Source organism: Callospermophilus lateralis, chromosome 14 (assembly GCF_048772815.1).
Source record: "Callospermophilus lateralis isolate mCalLat2 chromosome 14, mCalLat2.hap1, whole genome shotgun sequence".
Classification (NCBI taxonomy): domain Eukaryota; kingdom Metazoa; phylum Chordata; class Mammalia; order Rodentia; family Sciuridae; genus Callospermophilus; species Callospermophilus lateralis.
The window spans coordinates 29,519,091-29,544,864 of record NC_135318.1 but is presented as its reverse complement, the minus strand read 5'-3'; the positions used below and the strand labels follow the sequence as shown (position 1 = coordinate 29,544,864).

Below are 25,774 nucleotides of genomic sequence, written 5' to 3'. Positions count from 1 at the left end.
TCACCAGAGTCCTCCTCAGAGCATCTGGATCTGCAGTGGTTTCCTGGAGCTCTCCCATATTAATTTTAGGAAATAGCCATGTATCAGTTTTTGGCATATAATGCTAAATCTCCTCCATTTCCAACTCCCCATGGGATGGTTACCAGCTCCAAGGTTCTCATATAAATATGATGAAAGATATTAAAGTCACTTGGAGCTGGGCATGATGGTGCATGCCTATAATCTCAGTGACTTTGGAGGCAAGAGGATCACAAGTTCAAGGCCAGCCTAGATGATTAAGCATGGCCCTCTCACAAAACAAATAATAATAATATTTTTTTAAAAAAGGCTGGGGATATAGCTCAGTAGTAGAGCGCCTCTGGTTTAATTCCCAGTACCACAATATATTAAAATCACGAGGGAACCTAGGAACTTTGGGCAAAGGGGAGGGAGAAAAGGGGAGGGGGCATGGGGGCAGGAAAGATGGTGGAATGAGATGGATATCATTACCCTAGGTACACGTATGACTGCACATGTGGTACAACTCTACATTGTGTACAACCAGAGAAATGAAAAGTTGTACTCTGTTTGTATATAATGAATCGAAATGCATTCTGCTATCATATGTAACTAATTAGAACAAATTTTAAAAAATCATGTGGGAATAGGTTTCCTTGTCAAAGTATTAGACTGAAAGAATTTGGGATTTTAAAACTACAGCAAATTTTATGGTGAGAAGTAACCTGCTTCTCTTATGAAGAACAACTACCCTACCTACACTCACGGTGGGTTTCCCATAGCTTTTCTTCATTGACCTCTCAGTCACCATCAACTCAGGATGGAATAAAAGAAAACACAAATGTACATGAGGAGAGAGCCCCCAAGATGAGATAGAAGGTTTTAATCTTGACCTTTGGATTTAAATTTGTCCACGAATGAGAAGCTAAAGATGCTGATTTCATATGTGGACATGCACATGTTTGATTCTGCATATTTAAAATAAGAATAGGAGGAAAATATTTAATCCATATTGAAATTCCTAAGTCTGATTATTTTAGACATTCATTATGGGGAGACTTGGAACTACTGAGTTGGGACCAAAATATAGCTAGCGGGGACAATATTTATCACTTTTGGCCCCTGCTCCCTCCTCCCAGTATCTATTTGTACCCATTCTGTCACTAATGTACATGGTTTTGTGCTGGTTGATACAATATCCAATGCCCTCAGGAGGAGAGGTAGCATTTGTTGAGAGCAGGACCCAAAGGAAAATGGGGAAGGAGGCACAGCCTCTGTTCCCTGTATATCCTCTTGGAAGGGGTTGGAGACTCCTAGTTAGAGGAGTGAGGACATCAACAGAGGAACTGGCTTCTTGAGACTTTGAGGCATTCTCAGCCAGGGAATGAGAGTAATAAACTGCAAAAATATTCATGAATATGGGAATCCTTTGGCACAAACAGAACTGCCTAGGGAAAAAGTGTGGCCCTGCAATTCTTCTCAGTGGTGGTACCCAGAGGACCAGAGACACTCGGATTATCAGCATTCTACCCAGTTGGCCCAGACCCAGGCTTTTTCCTGGGGAACTGTCAGCATGAGCGAGGATATAACTGTCCTCAAGAGCTCTGAAAAAAATAGATGCTAATGGGAGAAAGGTATTGGAGGGAATAGCAAGACTGGGCAGAGAAGGACATTTAACATCAACACTTGTTTAAGAAAAGAAAGAAAAGAAATATAGATAGATCTGACACTCCACCATAAAAGAGACCTCATAGAGGTTTTCCCAATTTTGGCAATAATCTAAAAAATTTATATGACATTCACAATAAAATGTTATGCACCAACCAGCCTATAAATGATCGCAGTATGTTGCACTCCTGTTAGTTTTGCAAAAATAAAAGAATAGAAATGTTAAATATAGTTCAAAGAGTTTATGTCACAAATCTGGAAGTGGAATCTGAAGATGTTGCTGCTCTAGTTTCTGGATTCTTCATACCAAGTGTGGTTATTTCTGAGGATGACTTTCCATGGATTACAATATGCAACACAGAGTTGTGCTCAGAGTGAGCATGTCTTTGAGAGGCTTCTCAATTGGAGCAGGGGATGGGTACAAGGTGGAGGGAATAAGTTGGCTGTTTTCAACATAGTCCCAATGTGGGATCCACAGAAGAGTGACAGTAGTTGTAAATGCTTCTCCAGTAACAATGTCCTTCCCTTAAGCAGTTTGGGCTCTGGGTCCTTCCCTTAAGCAGTTTGGGTTCTGGGTCCTTCCCTTAAGCAGTTTGAGAAGCAGACTATACTGAAAATATTGGAGCGGCACCTTATCTCTGAGATCTACCACTGATGTCACAAAAAAGCCCAATGGTTGATTAGAACAAATAGTGGAAACACTATGGTATTCAACCATGGCCTTGGACGCAAGAGTGGAGAGAATACAGCCCTTAACTTTGGATCTTTTGTTCATCCCGGAAAGGCACAAAACCCTACTGAAGGAAGAGCCTTTTATTGGGGAATGATCCTGCCAACCCATGGAGCTGTTGGTATCATATTCCAGAGTTCTTCAGATTGCTACAGGCAACAGAACTCAGTAGTTTGAGTGCGAACTCCAAAGTTCTATCTGTGGGGTCAAAGTCCTGGTCCACTATTTTATAAGCTAGGTGACCTTGGGAAAATTATTAAATGTATATTCGCTTCAGTTTTCTCAGTGTAAAATGTAAGAGTACCTTTGTTTTAGAGCTATTGTGAGGCTTAATTGAAAAAAAGTACTATATTATTATGGCAATACAAATTGCCTGGCATTTGTAAGTATCTAATAAATATTAGATGCTATCATAAGTATTCGTGGAGGATTTCAGGGAGTTTCCTCTATGACTGAGAATCTGATTGCAGTATCTTAGCTCCGAGAACAGTACCTAAAGGAACAGGGTTGCAGACAGTCGCAGTGAAGCAGGCCTTGGATGCATGTCTAGATCCCAGTGCTCTTATGTGGGGCCTCACTGGGCTCTCCTATGAGATTCTTACCTTGCATCTTGCACTGGAGTCTGTGGAGTTAGTTGGAATTGGCTGTCCCGTGCTTTGTTCTTTGTCTTGTCCAAGACCTGGTGCTCCTTTCTGCTAAGGTCTTATTGGTGTAGCATACCCATCTGAATCTCACCTACGACCTCCATCTGATTCCTGGGTTAGATTGGATAACCTATATCACTGCCCTTAAGCCTGGTTCTTTATTCAACCAGCTTTCTAGTCCTCTATGGTATGTGTGGTGACCTCTGGGAGGGCCCCAGCTAAGGGAGGCTCAGAAGGGAAAACTGGTTCTATCTAACCATTATGCACCATCATTTTTAATATGCTGCACTATTTCTTAATGGAGTAAGGCTATCCTGTGGAGCATGGGTTTCATTAAGAGTTCCACATGGAGAAGAGGAGCATGAAATCCCTCTACTTTCTGTTTTCGCTCAATCCCTTTAGTATTAACTTCCAGGATGTAACTTCTACAAGGGAAAACCAGGACACACGTGTCCTTGTTTCTATGTTCTTGGGTTCCAAGATGATAGGAAGACGTGTAAGTTCAGAGTCTAAAACTATTCAACAGGGCTGGGGATGTGGCTCAAGCGGTAGCGCGCTCTCCTGGCATGCGTGTGGCCCAGGTTTGATCCTCAGCACCACATACAAACAAAGATGTTGTGTCCGCTGAAAACTATAAAATAAAAATATTAAAAACTCTCTCTCTCTAAAAAAAAAAAAAAAAAAAAAAAGTATTCAACAGTTCCCAGAACCAGTATATGTATGTGGGGGAAAAAAGGCAATATTAAAAAATGTCTGGAGCCAGAAACTAGTCTATGGAAACAATTTTTCCAAAACTGGTTGGGTTTAATTGTAAAAAGAGGATTTTGTCCTCATTAATGATAATTAAAAATGAAATTTCTCTCATGTTTCAAATACAATTATAAAGGCTCCATACATTTTCAAATCAAAGATTATTTGAGGTTGTCATGAAAAGAAAATTTGATATGCCCTGGAACCTGAAGCTCCTACATGAAAAACACTAGATTGAGGTTTTCCCAACAGTTGACAACATTTTCAAAAATTTATATGACAATAACAGTAAAATGTTATGAAGATGAGAGAGACAGAGAGAGTTTTCTATGATATCAACAATAAGAACTTTACTGACTATGCCACAGAATGAAATAAATTGTCTTTTAAACCTCTTTTCAGAAAATGATCTCCCCAAATTGGTATAGTGTGAAGAGTCAACCAAAAATTCAACAGTTAAAAAGTCAGAAAAAGTGTTTTAAGAAGATGTAATCAATAAAGAAATTTTTTGCCTGTGAGTTTGTGGTATGTTAGCTTTACAAACGTGATTTTAAGGGGATTCCTTTTTTCTTTTATCCCAAATAAACATTTCATTTCATAATTTATTTTCATATAGAAGCTCCCCCAAATTTGTAGCTAGTTTAGTGTTGTAAAAATCTGGATCTTTTCTTGACAGGATCTACATGGTCCATAATCTAATTTACAATGACCATCAATGGATATTTGGGTATGCCTATGGGAACATGTTCTGTAGGTGAGTGCTACGTATAATTTGTATTAGTCAAACAAAACAAATTAAGAATCACTTATTGACAGCAAAAACAAATAGGTAAGTTTACCAAAGAGCAATCACCAAGTGTTTATTATTGTTATGTATTTACTTATATGTTTACTGCATATATATTTATGTATGGGTATTTCACCATATGTATGTGTTCTAATTATCTATTTTTGTAAGAAAAAAATTATACCAAAAAGTATTATGTTAAAACAATAACCACTTAATTATACTTTACTCTCTCACTTGGAGGGTAATTGGGAAAAGCTTGAAAGATAAATATTTGCCAAGCAGATTAGGTGGCAGTGTCATTACATACCTATATTTTAGCTGGAACAAAGAACTATTATGGGAAATGGAAAGAAGGAACTGATAGTCTGTGTTATAATTGAAGACAGACCTAAGAATCTTGGGGAAAGGAAGAAATGGCAAGATACTGAGATGAAGTGTCAGAGAGAACTGAGATTCAACTACCAAAATATAATGATGAAACTATTCTAGTGGCAATGAATCCAAGTATGAAAAATAGGTTATAACAAGGACATTGGATTCAAAGTATATTGTCCAGGTGGAGTGTTTCTGTCTGTCAACCAGCCAGTGAATTTTTAGGAGTTTAGAATCAGGGTTGGGTTGTAAGATGGAAAGAAAGTTTTGGCTGTTCTTCAGTTACAAAAAAGTATGTTGATTGTAATAAGGCCAATGTAGATGTTGTCTTAATCTTAACAGAGGCCAAGATATGCAGTTTCTTCTGTGAAGTCTGGATTTCCCACTGACTTCAAAGGCATTCCTGGGGGCAGGCAAGCCATGGGAAACATGTTAGGTGTTGTCTGGATAGCAGCCTGAGGTGGATACCATTCACTACTCTGATCCCAGAGGAGTCTAAAGCACATGGCAAGGGTTGCTTCAAGTTACAACCACATTTTCTGTGTCATGGTGGCTACCTTTGCCCCACCTCCAGAATTATTTTTGAAAAAATGCGATAGAATATGATATAGTTCCTAGAGAGATCCTACAAGCATTTTTTTTTCTACCATTTTTTTTTCTTTTTTTGTATGATGGTTGTACCTTTTTTTTTTTTTTTTTGCAGTGCTTCGGATTGAACCCAGGGTTTTTGCACATTGCCAATCAAGCACTCTATCCCTTCAAAAACAGCCTCTATTTATTCTTGAGGTACTTGAGCTGGTCTAGTTAATAACTTTGGATTTTTGTTGATCCTATAACTAAACTATTTTAGTGACTACATGACGCCAATGAACTCTACAGGAGTTGTTTGATAAGTAGGTGATCCCCCACGTATCCAGGATAGTGCTCCCCTGGTGCCCAGGGATGCTCTTTTTTTTTTTTTTTTTTTTTTGGTGGGGCTGGGAATTGAACCCAGGGCCTTGTGCATGCAAGGTAAGCACTCTACCAACTGAGCTATATCTCCAGCTCCCCTAGGGGTTCTCTTATCCTTAACCTTGTTAATACCAGCCATCTGAAACAGTCTAGACATCTGGAGTGATGTTTCTAGCTACTTAGTGACCAGGACAAATGGTTCTGGCATAGAATTTTCAGTGCCTAGCCATAAGGACAGTGTGCTATCTGGAAATATATGCTTAAGAACATGGGCAATTCAGGCAGACAGAACTGGGTTGAAATTTTGGCTCCTGAACTTACTAGCCATGTGGCCTTGAACAAATATGTAATCTTGTAAGCCTCAGTTTCTTCATTTGTAAAAGGCTGATGATGTAGGGACAGATGAAGCAAGGCACCAAAGACAGCAGGAAACAGTTATTTGGCTGTAGCCAGGTTCAGAGGGCACAGCTTTTGCTGTAATCAATTAATCCCCTAAACCCCAAGCTCAGGTAGTTTTAGAATTTTATACCGAGCATGTCAGGGGAGGGGCTCAGAAGTTCACATAAAAGCAGCTTTTTCTTTCACTGTTCTGGGCAAGTTAACCCTCCAAGGACAACTCCTGAGAAGGGGAGAGCTTCTTTTTCCCTTTCTTTTCTCCCCCTGTCAGCAGTTACCATGGAACCCAATTGGTAACTTCTCTTATCTTAAAAATGTAGACTTCTCTGTGAAGCTCCAGCTCAAGGCCAGAGGCCTTGATAAAGGATCTTTTAAAAATCATATTTTGCATTTGGAAACACACTTCTACAAACTACTATATGGGATACATGTTTGTGAAAAACAAGTAAAGGGGTGTTCAGCACCTGGAGTGCTGATTTCTTCCCAGCCAGTGGCCAAGTAAAATAGAGCAACAGGAAAATAGGAAGTTTAACTACATTGAACTTTTTTTTTTCAAATCTTTATTCTGTTTGTTTATTTATTTTTTTATGTGGTGCTGAGGGTCGAACCCAGTGCCTTATATGTATGAGGCAAGTGCTCTGCCACTGAGCTACAACCCCAGCCCTACATTGAACTTTTTTTAATAGATTGTTTTGCTTATAGCTCTAAAATAAATTATGGTGAAGATTTCTGGAGAAGCTTAGTTAAGATTTTTTTTTTTTGAGGAGGGGGTGCCACTACACTCACAGAGTTATTTTGTAGGTTAGATGAAATTATGAATAGGTATCTTTATTAATTATGCTCCTGCTCTTCAAAGGGAGAAGATCTGCTTGATAGATCTGCTTCATTGGAGCAATAATCATGATGTCTATTATTTATTGACATGTGCCTGTCACTGGGCAAAATATTTACATTCACTGTGATCCTAAGAGACTTTTACTTCAAAGCAGAAGAGGTCAAGGGTCAGGGAGGGTAATCATCTTTCTCAATGTCATAAAACCAAGTGAAAGAGCTGGTGTGTGAATTCCAAAGCTGGTGTTCTTTTTACCAGCTTGAACTGATGCTCATGTGTAAAGTCATTGTGTCTGAGGTTGAATGTGGATGGGGGAATCATGAGTCCTCTTATATTCATGAGAGACAGTGGGCCCTTGCTTTAGAGAAAAATGGACCTCTAATATTAACCAGCAAGGCCAAATGGAAATCTATGGAAAAACTGCTTTCAAGATGGCCTTAATTCTCAACCAGAGACAAACAGGATTATGCCAGGGAGGCATGCACCTGTGCTCAGGCTCCTACAATAAGTTTTAGACTCAAGAAAACCTAAATGTTCTTGATTTTATTTATCTTAGTATAAACCAATAACCCTGGCTCACCAGTTTCCTATAAATACAATCTTCCTGCACATCAATAACTGCTATAGTTTGGATCTTAAGTATCTCCCAAAGGTCTGTGTGTTATAAGCTTGATTCCCAGGGTAGTGCATTTGGTAGGTGTATGCTCTTGAAGAGCGAGTTCAACCCCAGCCCTCCCCTCCCTTCTTTTCTCCTTGGCTTGTTATAAGGTCTGTGGTTTTGCTCCACCATATGCTCCCTACCGTTGCCACCATGTACCACCACTAGAGGCCTAAAAGCAATGGGTCCACTGGATCACAGACTGGAATCTCCAAAACTGTGAGCCAAAATAAACTTTTTCTCTTTATGGATTGATTTTTTTAGGTATTTGTTATAATAACAGAAAGTTGACTCACACAATAACCCAGAGACCTTTTTTTAATTCACATTTACTCCAGCAGGAACTCTGATTTCCCTCTGTCCCTGCAAAAATTTCCTGCCTGGCTTCTCCAAGATGTTTAATTCCAAAGAAGTCTCTATATAGCAAATCAGTTTATTTACTGTAGCCGTTGTGCAACTTCTGGGTTTAATCAACAGCCACTGGCACCTGAGGTCAGGGGAAGTTGCCTGAGAGTCTGTCCTGAGTATGACAGTGACCGGGCCAAATTCACTGCTTTCTGTGCTTTCAGTGTTGCCAGTCCTCAAGGCCAATTCCCCAGCAGCCCCTGCATTTGTTTCCTGGACCTTGGAGCAACAGTGTCCAGATTCCATCCCCCACCCCATAGTTCAGGCAAACACTTGCTCATCTTTATTAGTCACTTTTGCACATTCTTACACACATCTTCAGGAACAACAATTTGCAAGAACAGTGTAGCTGAAACAGTACTTTCAGAAAACACATCACTGAAATGATAATACAGCTCTACATGGAAGGCAGTTTACCCTCAACATGGGCATCTTTTCATTGCCAGAGTGTTATGCTCGAATTCGGGACCCCCCAAAACACCACCAGAGACCAAGATCGATGTAAGCAGCAAAGAGGTGTCTATTGCGAGCTAGCTCGGTCCTCTGTGAGCACACAGCAACTGGTGATGCTGAGAGGCCCCGAGCCTAAGGTTTGCAGTAGTTTTATACACTCTTTGGGGAAGGCAGGGACTTCACATACATCATAGTATCTCTTAGCAAATAATCACATTCCGCGGGAAAATCAAACAACAACTCTAAAACATGATTAGCACATTCACTGGCGGGAACAAGTTGGGTAAGGGTGATTGGTCAGTACAAGGAGGGGAATTCCTTTAAACTGATTGGTTTTAAGCCAAGAGAGGTGCTCCTGCTGAACTGCATGGTTTCCCAACACGTTATCAACCACCATAAACTACTGGGAGGGTCATCTGGCATCCCAGGTATTTTCCCTGTCCCATGCTAATTGGTGGCTGTTAGGGTGTTGCTACGGGTCCCCACCTAGCCTAATTGAGTCAAGGACAGCAGATCTCTCCAGTTATTTGTAGATAAACAACTCAGCAGGGTAGGTATGTGCCTAGGAATGTGCTGTGGGTCTTTCCAAGGACAAGGATCATGCCCCCTTCCTTGGACAAGCTTTGTTCTGAGGTAGAGGCTGGTTTTTCTTTATTTCTTTCTTTTTTTTATTGGTTATTCAAAACATTACAAAGATTGCAGAATCACATCGGTTACACATCCACATTTTTACATAATACCATAATAGTAACTGTTGTATTCTGCTACCTTTCCTATCCTCTACTATCCCCCCTCCCCTCCCCTAGAGGCTGGTTTTTCAAGAGCAAGCAGTTTATTTCATTTGTGCCACAGTAATTTCTCACACTTTTTCTATTGTGGTCACCACTTCATATTTATTTGTCTACCTGTTTCCCCAGCTTAACCCTGCCTCATCTAGGTGATATACTCCAAATCAAGGCAATGGTTTCCATGAATGGAGATCCAGTTTTCTGCATGTTATAGGGAAGACCATTCCTTCTTTCTTACACCATCTTGGCAGGGGTTAACAAGATAACAGGGTGAGTTCCAGTCAGTTCTCAGACTCTCTATGCCCTGTGCTTTCCTTCCCCATAGAAGGCTTGTTAAGAAAATATGTGTCTGACAATTGGCAGTGAAATGTTTTCTTTAACATTCACGGCACCCTTTTCTTTTCTTGGTCAGCCATTTTTTTTTTTTTTTTTTTTTTTTTTAAATAAGAGTTTGACCTTATCTTGACTCAGGTGTAGTAACCACAGACTGGGGCGAGAGTGGGTTTGGGCTCTAGGATGGGCAGAACACCTAAAGAGAAAAGCACAAAAGAGAAAAAAGATTTTATTGATATCTATGCAGGGACAGTAGACTAGATAAATAGATTTGGATTCCTTCAAGGTGGAGGAAAGAAAACCATAAAGGGTGCTATTCCACACCAGATGACTGCATCTTCCTCAAGAATGCTTATGCTAAACTGCAGAGGCTTGGATGAATGTTACAAGCCAGCAAGTTTGTGACCTTGGGTATCAAGTCTATAACACATAGACCTTTGGAGGATACTTAAGATCAGATCCAAACTATAGCAGTTATTGAAGATTTTATTTATAGCCAATTGGTGAGGGTCTCATTGAGTTGTTTAGCACCTTGCTTTTGCTGAGGCTGGCTTTGAACTTGCTGTGCTCCTGTCTCAGCCTCCTAAGCTGCTGGATTTACAGGATTGCGCCACCATGCCCAGCTTGGTCTATGCTTTTTTACATTAGAAATGATTTCTTAAATATTTTAATTTCTAAACATCTCATTTGTGAACCATTTATTTTTTCTATGTATCTCTGTATTTTTGGTTAGTAAATGACAGAGTATACATCTTTGAAAAATCATCTTTTTAAAGTTTTTTTTCTTTTTTCTTTTTTGGTCTTCTCATTTAAAAAGAAAGCACTATGTTCTTGGGGCCAATAATAAAACAGAAAATGTCCACACAAAGTAAGCTCTCCAAATTGTACAATCACAAACACACAAGAAGAATGCTGCTTCACAAGTTAACCAAGAGCCTACCAATTCTTTGAAGGAGAGGGAAGTGTAATTGTTCTTGGGATGATGGTGGTGATTTAGGTCCCAGATTTAGAACATGAGTTATCAGAATATTGTTAAGAGCATGCATATGTTAGAAGGCCCATGTGGCTGTCATCTCCTCCTTCTCCTTCCTCTTTTTTTTTTTTTTTTTTTTGGCAGTGGAGAGTGAATCCAGGAGTGCTCTACCACTGAGTTAAATCCCCAACACTTTTTGTATTATTTTGAGACAGGATCTCACTAAGTTGCGCAGTTGGCTTCAAACTTGCAAACCTCCTGCCTTAGCTGAGATTATAGGCATGTGCCACCACACCCAGTTCCTATTACCTTTAACATCTCTTTCCATTTTTTTACACATCTACACATTTTTATGGGATTGAAGCTTTTTCCTCTTTGACATTATGAGTATTTCCTCTATTGACAAATTGTTAATGAAAGTGATTTTTAATAACTGTATTAATATGTGAAATGTAAGTTTTTATTGATCTTTGATCAAAGGCATTTTGTTTGTAAAAGAAATAATTATTTTATTTTTACATTTTTTTTTGATGGAGAAACCCAAACCTTTCTTGGAAATAATTTCAAATTTACAAAAAAAAAAAAAAAATCAACCATAATACATAGAACATCTGAATAATTATTTATTATCTAGATTCATGTATTATTAATATTTTGCTTAATTTGCTTTATCATTTGTTTTCTCTGTTTCCCCTTCTCTTTCTTTCTCTATATACATATATTTTCTGAGTGATTTGAGAAGAAGTGGCATACATCATAACCTTTACTCCAAATTGTCCCAGATTTGGCCAGTGGGAGCCCCTTCAAGTTAGCTTGAGTTTTGGTGGCATATCTCACTAAATTGTTGAGCAACTGCTTAAATTCTGTCACAGAAACACCAAACCCGAGACAGTTCTAGGATCAGCCCTTTCTTTAAGGACTCTTGGCTCCTTTAGAAAATGGCACTAAGGACCAAGACTGGGCACTGTGTGATAATTGCTACTTTTTTTGGGGGGTGTGCTGGGGGTCTCACTGAGTTGCTTAGAACCCCACTTTTGCTGAGGCTAGCTTTGAACTCATGATCCTCCTGCCTCAGCTTCTCAAGCCATTGGGATTTCAGGAGTGTGTACCCATCTCATTGCTACTTTTGATGTCTTTGCTAATAGGCCTAGGTGAGTTGAGAAATATATATATATTTCTCATATATATGTACACATGTATATACACACATGTGCATACACAAATATACAACTGTATGTGTGTACATATTTACATATTTAAACTTTCATATACCTATTATTTACTTTAGAAGTCTTGAGTCCATGTCAATACCTGCAACTTAATTCATCCCATTGTGTTCATCTTGCTTTTTTCAAAATTTCATTATCCGTATGTCCCATCTTCCCCATTGAGAACACTGGCTCTTAACAGTTTCAAGATAGTCACTAATTTGCTCAATCCCATAGTACATCTAAAATAAGTTCAGAACTATTTCGCCTGTTATCTCTATGAAAACAAGCCTACTAAAAAGGGGTCTGATTTTTTTTTCTGTTCTCTCCTGATTCTGCACAAGAGTGAGATATATTTATGATTTAATAGTATATTTTCAAATTACTTGGCTTGGTTGTCTTTCTTTTTTTCCCTCTTTGGAATAGTATGTTATGTCTTTTTGTACAGATAAGTAGATATATGTATACTTTGTTATTTCTTCTCTTCACAAAAATGGTAGCATACTAATATGCCCTTTTGCTTTTTCCACTTAAGAAAATTTCATGGAAATTACTTGATATCAATTCATAAAGATCTTCCTTTTTTTCCCTTTTATAACAGCTGCAAAGTGGTCCATCATGAGTATTTATCATAGAGTATTTTAAACAACCACTTATGCTTAAACATTTACATAGTTTGCAATGTTTTGCAACAGCAAATAATGTGGCAATGAATAACCTTGTGTAAATGTATTTTTTGGTACTGTTGGATTGTATCTACAGGGTAAATGCTCAGAAGTGAGATTAGTGGGTTGAAGTAAAAGCAAAATAGCTTTGTTGGTTATTGCAAATTCCTTTCTATAGGAGACATATCATTTAGCATTCTCAGTGTATGAGAGTAACTTTTTCCCACACCTTGTCCAACACACTGTAATCATAAGCTTTTGAGTTTTTGCCAAATGGATGAGTGGATTCTTAGTGTTGTTTTTGTCTGCGCTACTCTTTTTATGAGAGGAAGTAAACATTTTTTATTTGTTTAAGGACCATTTTAAAAACTTTTCATTGAATTGTCTGTGGATGTCTTCTGCTGATTTTCCTCCTCATGGGATTTTATATATATATATATATAATTAATGTAAATTATAATTTACATTAACTGAAGGCAGAACACCAGAGTCCCTGGTGTGGTTAAGCTATGGATTCTGCTCTCCAGACACTCATAGTTTGTAAACACTATCACAGTGGGAATGAGCACAAGTTCTGTAATCAGATTGCCTGTCTTTGAATGCCACACCTGCCACTTAAGCAGGTTATTTGATCTCCAATGCCTCTGTTTCTCTAAGATGAGACTAGTAATAGAATTTACCCCTTAGGATTGTTATAAAGGTTAAATGATAACATACATAAAGTATTTTGAACTGTGCCTGGAAGAGTGAACATTCCATAAATGTTAGCTGTTTATAGTCAAGAAATGTTCTCAATCAAGAAAATGTTCTCAATCCATTGTTTGATTTGATCCCATAAAAATGCTGTTAATTGGGCTGGGGTTGTAGCTTAGTGGTACAGCACTTGTCTAGCATGTGTGAGGCACTGGATTCAATTTTTAGCACCACATAAAATTAAAATAAAGGTACACTGACAACTAAAAAATTTTTTTTAAAAATGCTATTAATTGTAAAAAAAATGTGAGGATTTTAGAAGTTTAGAAGCATCAGGTCAATCAGTGGTAGAATCATTCATTTATTTACTCATTTGTTCATTCCACGGGTTTTTATTGAGACTCTATTATATACCAGGCAGTGTCTAGATACTGGAGATAACCCTGAGCAAGACAGATCTTTGAGCTTCGGAGTTACTCTCTTATCATGGAGGGCTCTGTGTGGGGTTTGGAAAGAGACAAAACCCAAGGAAACCCATTTTGTCTTGTTCATTATTTGTCTCTTCAGAACCTACAACAGAGTCAAGATTTATCTGTTAAATTAACACATGAAAAAATGAATGGTGAAGAAGGAGGCTCAATATATGGTAGAGGCTGAATCAAAAGACTTTGCCAACTATTGTTTTTTTTTTCATTTTTATTATTTTTTTCTAGCTACACATGATATTGCAATGATCTTGGCAATTCATACATTTGAATCATTGGGGTATAATTTCTCATTTTTCTAATTGTACAGATTGCAGAATCACATTGGTCATAGAGTCACCTATATACATACAGCAATCATAATGTCTATTCTATTCTGCTGCCCTTCCTATCCCCCCTACTCCTCCCCTCCCCTCCCATCATTTCTCTCTATCCAATCTAATGTGACACACTTTTTTTCTTTTTCTCATCACAACATCATACATATATTCTGTATAATGATGAGGTTCTCCTCCCATCTTCTGTGCAACTCCCCTTTTTCCTCTTTTTCCCTCGCACCTCTCTTCCCTATTTAGTGGTAGTCTTCTTCTCATGCTCTTCTTCCCTATCCCATTTTGAGTCACTCCCCGTATATCAGAGAAGACATTCGCCATTTGTTTTTTTAGGGATTGGCTGCCAACTATTCTGAAGAACTTGATTTAATTTGCAGCAGATAGACCACATGATCAAATCTGCATGTAAGAAAACTCAAACTGGAGGCTGTGTGGAGGATCCAAAGGAGGACAACCAGTTTTTACAGTATGTCTAGTGGGAGCTGATGAATCAAGAAGGAGATTCAGGGGATAGAGGAGGTGAGCAAAGGAGAATTTCAGAAGTCAAAATTGACTTCACATGGGACTTTTGGGTGTAGAAGAAAGGAGAAAAGGGCTGGGGATGTGGTTCAAGCGGTATTGCGCTGGTCTGGCATGCGTGCGGCCTGGGTTTGATCCTGAGCACCACATACAAACACAGATGTTGTGTCCGCTGAAAAACTAAAAAATAAATATTAAAAAAAGTTATCTCTCTTTCCCTCTCTTAAAAAAAAAGAAAGGAGAGAAGTCTGGAATAATGTTGAGGTTTCACTGTGATAAGAAATCGAGGAGAGATGACTAATGTGGGAAAAATGGGAGAAAACTCTTAAAACATGAACTTGAGGTGTTGGTGGGACCAATGATCATTCTCTTGCCTGCTTGCATTTGGCTTTTTGGAGTTAGGAGCTGTGAATTTGTTGGGGCACTTAGTAGCAACCTATGAGACTTAACAGTGTCTAATAGCAGAGAGGACACTAGTTAGGTGACCAACTGGCCAGCAGTGCAACCTTGGGAATCACCCTGACTTTCCCAGGATCGTTGATGGGGTATGCTCAGTGCTACGTTAACTGCTAATAGTGAATGGAAGGTAAAAATATTATCTTTGCATCTTCTCTTATGTCCGAGATGATGCCTTGCACAAAGCAGACTGGACAATATTTAATAGATATCACATAGGAGATGGATGAAAGAAAACACTTCATCAGACAAGTAGCTGCTTAGACTTCTCCAGGAATCAGAAGGAGCTCTCAATCTCTTCCCTTAGTGGTAAAGACAGAAAACAGATGACTAAACAATCCCCAACAGCTCAAGAAAAGTCCCTCTAGAATGGTCCCCTGCAAGCTTCTAAGATACCAATGTTTTTCTAAAGATCATGCAGGATGAAAGGCTGTGAGCTTCAGATTATGAGAAGACCTGAACAAGGCATTTATTTGAATACGTGGACACCTGTTTTTACCCAGAGAAAAGGAGTTTCTAATGAAGCTAAGGATGTGGTAAAAATCCAAGAGATTAGAGACCACGTTTCGCAGACGCTACCACAGGTTGACAATTATTTCAAAAAGTCACCTGAACTTTCTATAGGATGTCACTGGATCCCCACAAGAAGGTTCATTACAGTTCAGAAAGGACCTACTACAATTCATTATCTGATCAGAGTGCTTTCTGGTTTGCCCCTGCAGAGTGCCAGGAACAGGAGGGTAAGGTTATGGTACCTGCAGTTAAGAAGACAGAGGAGAATCTCCTAAGTAATGGAGAGATGGGAAGCTAGTGCAAACAAACTGTATGATGGTGGTAGGAGAGGAAACAACAGTACGGACTTGCACGGGTGAGATAAAAAGACGAACACAAGCAACAATTTGCTGGGTGAAGAGGACGACAAGGGGAACAGCTGCGGAGGCGGTCGTGGGAATGGAAAGGCGAGAAGGAAAGGGGTGTGAACGCAACCTCACGTGCAGGGCACGAACCAACACTAGAGATGTCAATAGAATTGGGGAACTGAATTGGGAAGGAAGAACTTAGTCCTCAGAGATGCCTTATCGGTTTACACAATCCAGCCCAGAGCTAAGGGGGTGTGGTAGGTAGCTCAGAAAGGTGGGCGTGTTAGACCGCGGCGAGAGCCTTAGTGCGCCCCCATTCCTGCCAGAAACACTGGGCGGAGAAATCCCCGTCTCACGACTGCGGGGCGGAGGCGGAGTGAGGGAGCGGATGGGCGGGACGGGGGCGGGGGCAGCACAGGGAGGCGCGGGCTGAGGGCGGCGCTAGGACCCGCTGGCCGCCCCGCCGGCTCCCGGGAGGTTGATAAAGCGGCGGCGGCGTTTGACGTCAGTGGGGAGTTAATTTTAAATCGGTACAAGATGGCGGAGAGGGACGAGGCAGCGCGAAGGCAGCAGCCGCACCAGGGGCTGAGGCGCCGGCGGCGGACCAGCGACCCTAGCGCCGGGGTTAACCATGTCTCGTCCACGACCTCCCTAGGTACGGCCCGGCAGGACAGAGCCCGCAGGGCTCGTGTAGAGGGAGGCGGCCGGCAGCTCGGGCTCGCGGGCACCGGCCGCAGGCGGCGGGGTCGGAGTCCTGGGCTGGCTCCGCTCTCCTCCCGCCGCCGCGTCTGCCCGCCGGGCCTAGCCCCAGCCGCGCCCCGTGCTCTGCCGCGCGCGGCCTGAGAGCGCGGCGCGCGGTTCTCGCAGCTCTTGCAGCTGTCGGGTGAACGGGCGGCGCGCGCGTCTGAACCGGGCCCGGCCCCCTGCCCGCTCGCCCGCCGCGTGGCTGCGGCCGTGTCCGCCCCGGCCCGAGGGGGCGGCCTTGAGCCAGGGTTGCGGGCTGGGACTCGGGGAGGTCGGCGGCGCCGCCGCGCAGTCCTTCGATCTCGGGCGCGGCGAGGCGACCCGTCACCTGGAGGGCACTCTCTGCCCTCTGTGCTTCGCGCGGACAGAGAACGAGGGGCGGCCGGGGCGTGATGGGCCCCTTCGGGGAGAAGGACGTGGGGACAGCGGACACCTCGCTGCCAGGTCAGAAGGCTCTGCCGACACTCTTCTGAAGTGAACCGCAGTCTGCAGGCCGGGGTTGTGCTTCGGACTCGCGTTCCGGGGGTGGGGGGGGCTCAGTCCCCGACCCATTTGAGCGAGTTGCGCGTGGCAAGGGTCCCAAGTCTAGATTTAGGTGTCAAACTGGTGTTTTGAGCCTAGGGTTCCTAGTCACTCGGATCAGACTGAAAGTGTGGTGTTAAGTCACCTGATCCTTCGTTCCCCGGTTTTGCTGAATGTGAGCTCCTACTGTACGTGTAAAGGCGCCCCTGCCCCCTCGAAGGCGCAGTTGCGTTGGCAGCACGGTGTTGTGTGTTTCTCTCACTCATAGCACCCCTATTTTTAGGAGTTTAGCATTTGATCTTTCACTGTGGTGTGAATTAAACGTTTGGAATCCTGATTGAGAATTTTGATGTTACTTAAAGGCATAAAGTTTCTCAAAGGCTTATAAATAGTAAAAGCCTAGAGTTAAGTACGTCGAGCTAAGGTAAGAGTATATTAAATATACTGAATGTGAGCACTTGTTTTTCTGATTTTTTTTCACAATCTGATAAAAGTTTTACTGGATGAAATTTAAAACATTTGAATTTAATATTTAATTAAACACAGGTATTCACTTTATTTTGTTATTTTTGTGGTATTGAGAATTGTACCCTGGGGCACTCTACCTTTGAGGGCTATCCCGACCCCTCCACACCTCTCTGTCTTGATTTTTAAGTTTTGAGACCGGGTTCCATCAATTTGCCCAACTTGGCCTGGAACTTGCGATCTTCCTGCCCCAGCTTTCTGTGCTACCGGTCTGGTAAGGATTCACTTTAATAAAAAAGTTTATTTAGAATAGATATACTTGATCATTCATGGTAGTCCTTGGACATATATAAGGTGATGACATCTAGAATTTTCCTAAGTGAAAAAGAAAAGGAAATGAAGCTTATTGAGTTATTGTTTGCCAACTACAGCACTTGACTGAACTGTTTATAGTTTATAGAAAGATATACTTCCGGAGAGGCTTTGCCTTAGATCTGCGGGTTGTATATCTCAAGTAATTAGCTGCCTGAAATATGAATGGATTAATTTAGTTCTTTTGGGCCCTAGGAGAGGGGGATGTATGTGCTCCTCACTACCCCAAACTCTTTTAGATATAGTTTCAAAGTATTTTATCTACTTGCCTTTTTTAGGAGAAGCATACATTTTGACTCAGTTATGGTTATGAACATTGTTTTTGTGTTGCTTATTGAAAAGAGAGAAGACTCAGGAGACTGTTGATAAATGGGGCCTACCATTTACTAAAAGCTCTTGACTGCTACTTAGAGATTTTGTCTTTCTTCTGGTGGTGGTGGTGGTGAGAGGGTGGAAGAAATTAAATTGATAGCCATTCCTATCAAATGACTGCCTAAAAGAACCCCTGCACCTTCTAATTTGTTCAGAGTCACCCATTACTGCATTAAAAACCAAATAAACTTGTTAGGATTTGAGTTGAAGATAAGAACAAACAAGTTGTGAATTGTTAGGGACTCATCTTTTTTTGATCATGTTGTATAAACTCTTTTTTCCCCCTCTGCATTCTGGAGAAGTAAAGTTGAAGAGTTGAGTTGGGGTGAGTCAGGTGTCACTTTAGTAAGGAAGATGCTGTGTTTCTCTTAAGAGAAATGTTTACTCTTTTAGGAATGTAGGATCTTTAGAAAGCAAATAAGCACCTCAGTACATAAGCATTATTGACTTTACACGTTGATAGGATTCTGTAGATGTGATTAAATCTACTTAGTAAAGTGTTTTGAAATTCTGTGAAAATTTTCTTTTGTGGGGAGAAGAGCTACCTTACAGTAAAGACATTTGTTACAGGGAAAATAAACTATGGTCAAAAATTAAGATTCTGGCCTTAAGTTTAGTGCACATAGGCATGCAGTATTTCAGAATATTTGTGTGTGTGTGAGAGAGAGAGAGAGAGAGAGAGAGAGAGAGAGAGACTGTATTGTAACTTTGTGATAAAGTTTTTGTTTTTGGCTGTAACAGCCCCCCTCCCCCACCTCCCCACAGTAGGATATCAAACCCAGGGTCTTGTACATATGCTCTACTACTGGGCTACATTCCTAGCCACAATGAAACTTAATTGTGGCTAATATTGAAGTTTAATATTCACAAATAAAAACTTTTTTGAAATTGTTAGACCTTTTCCAAAATTAGGCAACTACTTGTACTTGGAACACTGTCAACTAGTATGATGATGCTGAACTACAAGATATATTTTTTAAATTGTGGGACTTAAAAGCAAGACTCATTTAAACATCCTCTTTTTTTTTTTTTTTTTCCCCAAAGAGATAATGTGCACTTTTGACTGACTTGGATTTGGTCTTCTGACTAGTTCATGTAGAATCCAGGGGATTCCCTTGCCAACCTACCTGCTTAGTAAAACTTATTCATAACTTGTGTTTCTATGGTTGACATAAGAACAATCAGTGATTAGTTGAATACACTGCCAGTTAGTAACTCTAATAACTATTGGAGAAATATGTAACTGATGAAAGATGCATAGTAGGATCTCTCTAATACCTTTTACCTTTATTGCAAAATATGGCAAGATGTGTTTAAAAAATTGTTTTTGCTCAGTTAGAAGGCTTGCTTGACATGCAGCTGTTTGGCAGGCTCTCAGTGCCAAAAATGGAAAGGGAGTAGAAGTTAATACTTTTTTTTTTCTTCTTTTTTCCTTTAATGGTGATTTATAGCTCTGTAAAAAAGAGGGCTATCTCTGGGGTGAAGACAAAGAACAACCCCCCCCCCTTTTTTTAAGTGTGGTGGTATTCTGATTTTGTAGCCATTTTGAGATTTCAAAAGCCAGGTGTGTTACTTACTTTCTAGAAAATTTGTCATTGATAGATGTGAACATAGAATAACTGAACTTGATCCTACAATAAATCCATTACTCAACTAAGTTTCTTCCACCCTAACTATCCTTTGCCATTCACCATACAGAAGAACACTTGAGGGCTTTCTCTATAGTTTTAAAAGTGTTTGGCCAAAGGAAATGCCAACCAGAAAATACAGTGGCAATAGGGTAATTTTTGGGACTTTATAAAACACTTTAAAATCTTGTCTTGATTTTATTTCTTAAAACCTTTCTGTGAAGGAATTCTGTATTCTCATTGAAGAGAGTGAATGTGATTTCTCCACAGTCTCAGAAACTACTGAGGCACTCTTAACAGACTTGGAGGAGGCTAGGGGTCCCACATACATTGGCCATTGTTACATATAACTAGGAATGACCAGGCTTTGTTGAATAAACAAAATTTGAAAGCATAAACTAATGAAGGAGAGAGAAGATCTAATGAAGGAGAGAGAAGATCGGGCCATTTAAAAAGGAATGAGAAGGCAAGTCACCAAGTGGACTAGGAAATTTTAAAGTAGAAAGGGAAAAGGTAAATATGAAAGAGAGTAGAACACTTGGTGAAGAAAGTATAACAGTTCTGCTCATTATTGAGTAGCATGAAATGGCTGGAAGTGTAAAGCCAAAGTAACCATTTTGCAAATGATTTCTTAAGTTATTGGTGAATATATCTTTATGTGCTTTGGTGTATACACATATTGTGGATAGAATGGTAACACTGCGTGTCAGCAGCCATCTTCACTACTTTGGAAAATGGCTATACAGTAACTATATGGGCAGATGATAGCTACTAGAAACAATACTGAAGTCATGAAAGACTCATTTAAACATCCTCTGTTTTCCCAAAGAGAAACTGTGCTCTTTAGACTTACTTGGATTTGGTCTTCTGGTCAGTATACATACAATCTAGGTAATTCCCTTGCTAAACTACTAGCTTAATAAAACTTATTCATACAACTTGTGTCTCTATGATTGACATCAGTTAGTGATTAGCTGGATATCCTGTTAGCTAGTAATTCTAATAACTAGTTGGAGAAATATGTAATTGATGAAAGATGCATAGCTCGGGTCTCTAGTACATTTCATCTTTCCCTGCAAAATGCTGATATGGCAACAATGTTTCTTTAATCATAGAGAAGAAAATGTGGTGGAAGAAGAACAAGGAGTCATAAGCTGAGTGACTTAAGCTCTTTAAGCTTTGAAGCCCTCATATATAGTAGTGATGATAATTTCATAACAAGGCTATTGCGGGAAGCAGATGATAGGGTACAAGGGTTTGTAATACTTTACAGTTTGTAAAGCTGTGTATTAGACACAGTAACATGTAAGAATGTGCCAGTTTGACTACTTGTTCTATTATGTGTAAAGTACATTTGCAATCAAAAGTTATGATTTTCTTCTTTAATGTGTAAGGAGGTTTAGTTTGGACAAGGGTGGGGGAAAGTTTTTTTAACTTTATCTGTGAAATGTGGATAATATGTTCATTATAGGGTTATTTTGAGTATTAAATGTGGCAAAACTGCTTAACCCTGTGCCAAATACTCTGTTGGAAGTAGTTATAATGTTTGATTATTTGAGACTTTGAACTTAAATTAATTTTTAAAATAGATGATTTGTGACTTGGAAGGCCTTTTCAGTTTTAAAAATAAAATATAAGTAAATATAAGTATACATATTTCTTAACTCTTCATTTCAGTAAGCATGCATTTTAGAGAATCATGTGACAAGGTCACCTTCTGGAATTATTTCAATTACAGAATTCAGTATGAGTTCATTTCTTAGCTTAAGGTCATGGCAGTTTCCAAATATTGGCTTTTCAAACAGTGATCTGCAAAATCTACTTCAGCCTGTCATATACAAGGAATGCCTAAAAAATGATTGATTTAAAACCACATAAACAGTGACTTCCAATTCATTTAATCCTTTTTGGTAGAGTCATGGACAGCAATTAGAACTGTATCCTTAACATTTAAAAAAACTTTTTTTTTTTTTTTGTTTTGGGTACCGGGGATTGAATCCATGGATATTCTACCACTGAGTTATATCCCCAGCCCTTTTCCTTTTATTTGAGACAGGGTCTTGCTTCATTTCCTAGACTGACCTTGATTTTGTGATCCTTCTGCCTTAGCCTCCAGAATCATTGGGATTAGGGATGTGTACACATCGCCATATCCAGCAAGACTTGAATTTTAATTTTAGGACTATAGTGTTTATCTGAACATTTGTGCCTTCCTGATGGTTAATATCTACCCTATTAAATTTATAGGTCTTTCCTTTTCCTTCCTTTTTGGGGGGTGTTGGGGGGAGGCACTGGAGATTGAGCGCAGGGGTGCTTTCCCATTGGGCTACATCCCCAACTCTTTTTATTTTTTTTGAGAAAGGGTCTCACTAAGTTGCCTATGCTGACTTTGAACTTGTGATCCTCCTGCCTCAGCCTCCAGAGTTGCTGGGATTACAGGTCTGTACCACCTTACAGACTGCTTCTCCTCCCCCAACTCCCTCCTCTCCTCTTTTCCCTTTCTTGTCTCTTCCCTCCTCTTTTTTCTTCATCAGAGAGGTAATATCTATTTAGGCACTTTAGAAACTCTAAAGCATTCTATATAGAAATTCTTAAAGTTGGATTAAATTCACTTTTATAAAAATGGGAGGGCTTTATTTTGAATGACAAGTTGGAGAGAAGTTTTTTTTTTTTTGCAGAAAATCACCCTTGTTCTTAGATTTTTTTTGAAGACAGTTATTGATAAAAATTTCAGAAATTGCTGTTGTATTTTCATCAGCCTTTTTATTTCTTAATGGATATGACAGTATGGACTGGCTATGTGGAACTTTTTGTATAGAATTGAGAGGCTTTTACTGCAGAAAAATGGCTGGGTACTTGGATGTTGTTTCTCAAAAAGTAGCTAAACTTTGAAGTATGCTAGAAATTGAGAAGTTTGAATGATATGGCTGGTGCTAAATGTTTTTTACAAGTGTATATTATGATAGAAATTTGTCATGTTTAAGTTGTAGCAAAACATGTTACTGAACAGGATGATCATAGATTTTTAAGCTTACTGTGTGTAAAATGATAGCTCATGGTCCTAGCTTTTAACTTTAAAAAATTTTAAAAACAGTAAATCTTGCTGGTGTGATGGTGCACACTTGTAATCCCAGTGACTCATTTGGGAGGCAGAGGTAAGAGGATTGATTACAAGTTCAAAGCCAGCCTCAGCAACTTAGTGAAGCCCCAAGCAACCTAGTGAGACTCTGTCTCAAAATAAAAAATAAAAAGAGGTGGGCATGTGGCTCATGATAGGGTAAAGCGCCCCTGGATTCAATCCCTGGTATTAAAAAATAAATGAATAAATCTTGGAAAACACTTTGAAAAATACAAATAAAGAAAATAAAAATACCTGTTAACGGTAACTAAGCACTGCTAGTATTTTAGTGAATATGTTTTAGTTTATGTTCTTTTAAAAAGGAATAATTTAATTTTTCCAAAATTGAGACCTCATTGTAATTGTTGGAATCTGCTTTTTTGTTTCATATTTTCCCATATGATTAAATAATTCCTACAATATGATTTTTTAAAAAAATTGTGATGTAGTACTACTTAGCTAATTCTCTTTTTGGAGATGGGGTTATTTCTTGTGAATAATGTTGGCTAAATGTCTTTGCAGATAAATCACGGCCTTTAGGATAGATTCTTAAAAGTAGATGACTGGGTCAAATGGCATGCACACTTTTAAGATTGAAGCTATCCCTGGCCAAATCCATTCACAAAGGTCACACCTTTTCTTTCTCCAGTAGGGTAAGGTTTGTGTTTGTTTACAAATGTCTTTGTTCACAATGGGTGTTAGTTAAAAATAAATGCCTGTAATTCTAGGTGCTCTGAGGCTGAGGCAGGAGGGTCTCAAGTTCCAGGCCAGCCTCAATGACTTAGTGTGAACTTCTGCAATTTAATTAACTAACCCTGTCTAAAAATAAAAAGAGCTGGGTATGTAGCTCAGTGGTAAAGCGACTCCAGTTCAATCTTCAGTACCAAGAAAGGGGGGAAAATAGGCCAACACATAAGTAAAAATGAGCATTTTACTGTTTTAATTTGTAATATGTACATATATATTTTTGGTGGTACTGGGAATTGAACCCAGGGCCTTATGCATGCTTGGTAAACATTCTAGCACTGAGTTACATATCCAGCCCTTTTTATTTTTTATTTTGAGTAGAGTCTCCCTAAGTTGCTCAGGCTGTCCTTGTACTTGTGAGACTTCTGCTTCAGCTTCTGGAGTTGCTTGAATTAGCTGTGTGCCACAGTGCCTGACTAATTTGTATTTCTTTTTGCAATTGATGTTGAAATATTGATATCACAATTGAAATGTGAATTCTTTTTATTAATTGCTTCTTTGACCATCTCTCAGTTTCTTTTATTTTAAAATCCCTTTTGTATGTAATAAATTATTTTTTATAATTGCCTTTTAATTTTATATTTTTTTGGTAAGGATAGTATATTTTTAAAAAATTAAAATAATTTCTTTCACATGAATATATTTCTTAAATTGGCAACTTTTGAACACACTGACTTTAGTGCCAACCTCCTCTTTAGGTATGCTGTTAGAGTGCTTTGTTTTTTTACTGTTCTAAATTCTTTGTGGAATATTGATTACTTGTGCCTGTCTCTTAATTGCTAGACTATGGGCATCTGCTTTAGTGCCCAGAATTGTGGTAGAAGAAAATAGTGGATAGGTTCAGCTCTCTTTAATCATCAAGCTTCAGTTTTTTTTTTCTCCCCAATGTCATTTTAAACATTTATTTTTTAAATTTGTTATTAGTTATACATGATAGAAGAATGCATTTTGACACATAGTACACAAATGAAGCACAATTTCTCATTCCTTTGGCTGTACATGGTGCAGAGTCATACCAATAGTGTAAGCTTCAGTTTTGTAACTTAAAAAACTTACTTTAGAAGTTTAAGATTAAAATATAATGTCTTAAAAACATTTGGCGTGTACTGAGTGTTCAAAGTTATGCTTTTTGTGGATAAGGGGGAACATGAAGGGAATGGGATTAGTTTTCTTTTGGGATAGAGAAGGGGTGGGTTGGGGCAGGCAAATTGAAGACCATACTTGGGCAGAACTTTTTTTTTTCCTTTTATGCTGTTATTTGACGTTTCATATCTACCTTATAAGCAAGGCTTTTCAGTTGCTTGTGAATACCAGCATAGAAAAGTATAGAGATCCCTGCTCCAAGCTTTCATGTAAATAGGAGATCAGGGAGACCTTAGCATACTTATGAGTTAAGTTTGTAATTTCAGAAGTAGAATTACTGCGAGTGTTGGTGAAGGAAATTCATGGAGAAGAATTATTCGATAAAAGGACAGTATGTTGGTAACCTTACAAAATTAATTTAAGCACTTGCCCCTGATTTTAAAGAATTTTCAGTCTAAAAAGGATTCTTAACAAGTATTTAAAAACGTAATTAGAGGTAACTGGAAGAACAAATAGTGTTAGAACATGTTTAATTAAAAAAAAGGAATATGGGGCTGTTTTTCTGTAGCCAAATAGAGCAAAGAATTGATTTAAATGACTGGATAGTTCCTGGAAAAGCTGTCTGAGTAGCCCAAAATGTGACTTAAAACAGCAGAGTTGTGTTCCCCTTTCCCTCTGTTTTTGAGCTTATGTGTTTATTTACCACAAAGAATTCTAACACATGTACCCTAAAATTGTCTAGCTAGAGAAGGGACAAAAGGAGAG

The 25,774-nt window shown here is 39.2% G+C and overlaps 1 protein-coding gene across 3 annotated transcripts in view; it reads left to right on the top strand.

The window, feature by feature from the left end:
• Positions 1-16,479: 16,479 nt before the first annotated feature.
• Atl2 (atlastin GTPase 2) overlaps positions 16,480-25,774 on the top strand; it is a 53,962-nt gene continuing 44,667 nt past the window's right edge. For 2 of the 3 annotated variants that reach the window (XM_076833665.1, XM_076833668.1), the window contains exon 1: positions 16,480-16,613. In XM_076833665.1, the coding sequence (XP_076689780.1) occupies positions 16,496-16,613 (118 nt within the window). In that variant the 5' untranslated portion in view covers positions 16,480-16,495. Of the gene's footprint in view, positions 16,614-16,973; positions 17,147-25,774 lie in introns of those variants that run through there. The other variant, XM_076833667.1, reaches the window with a different exon arrangement.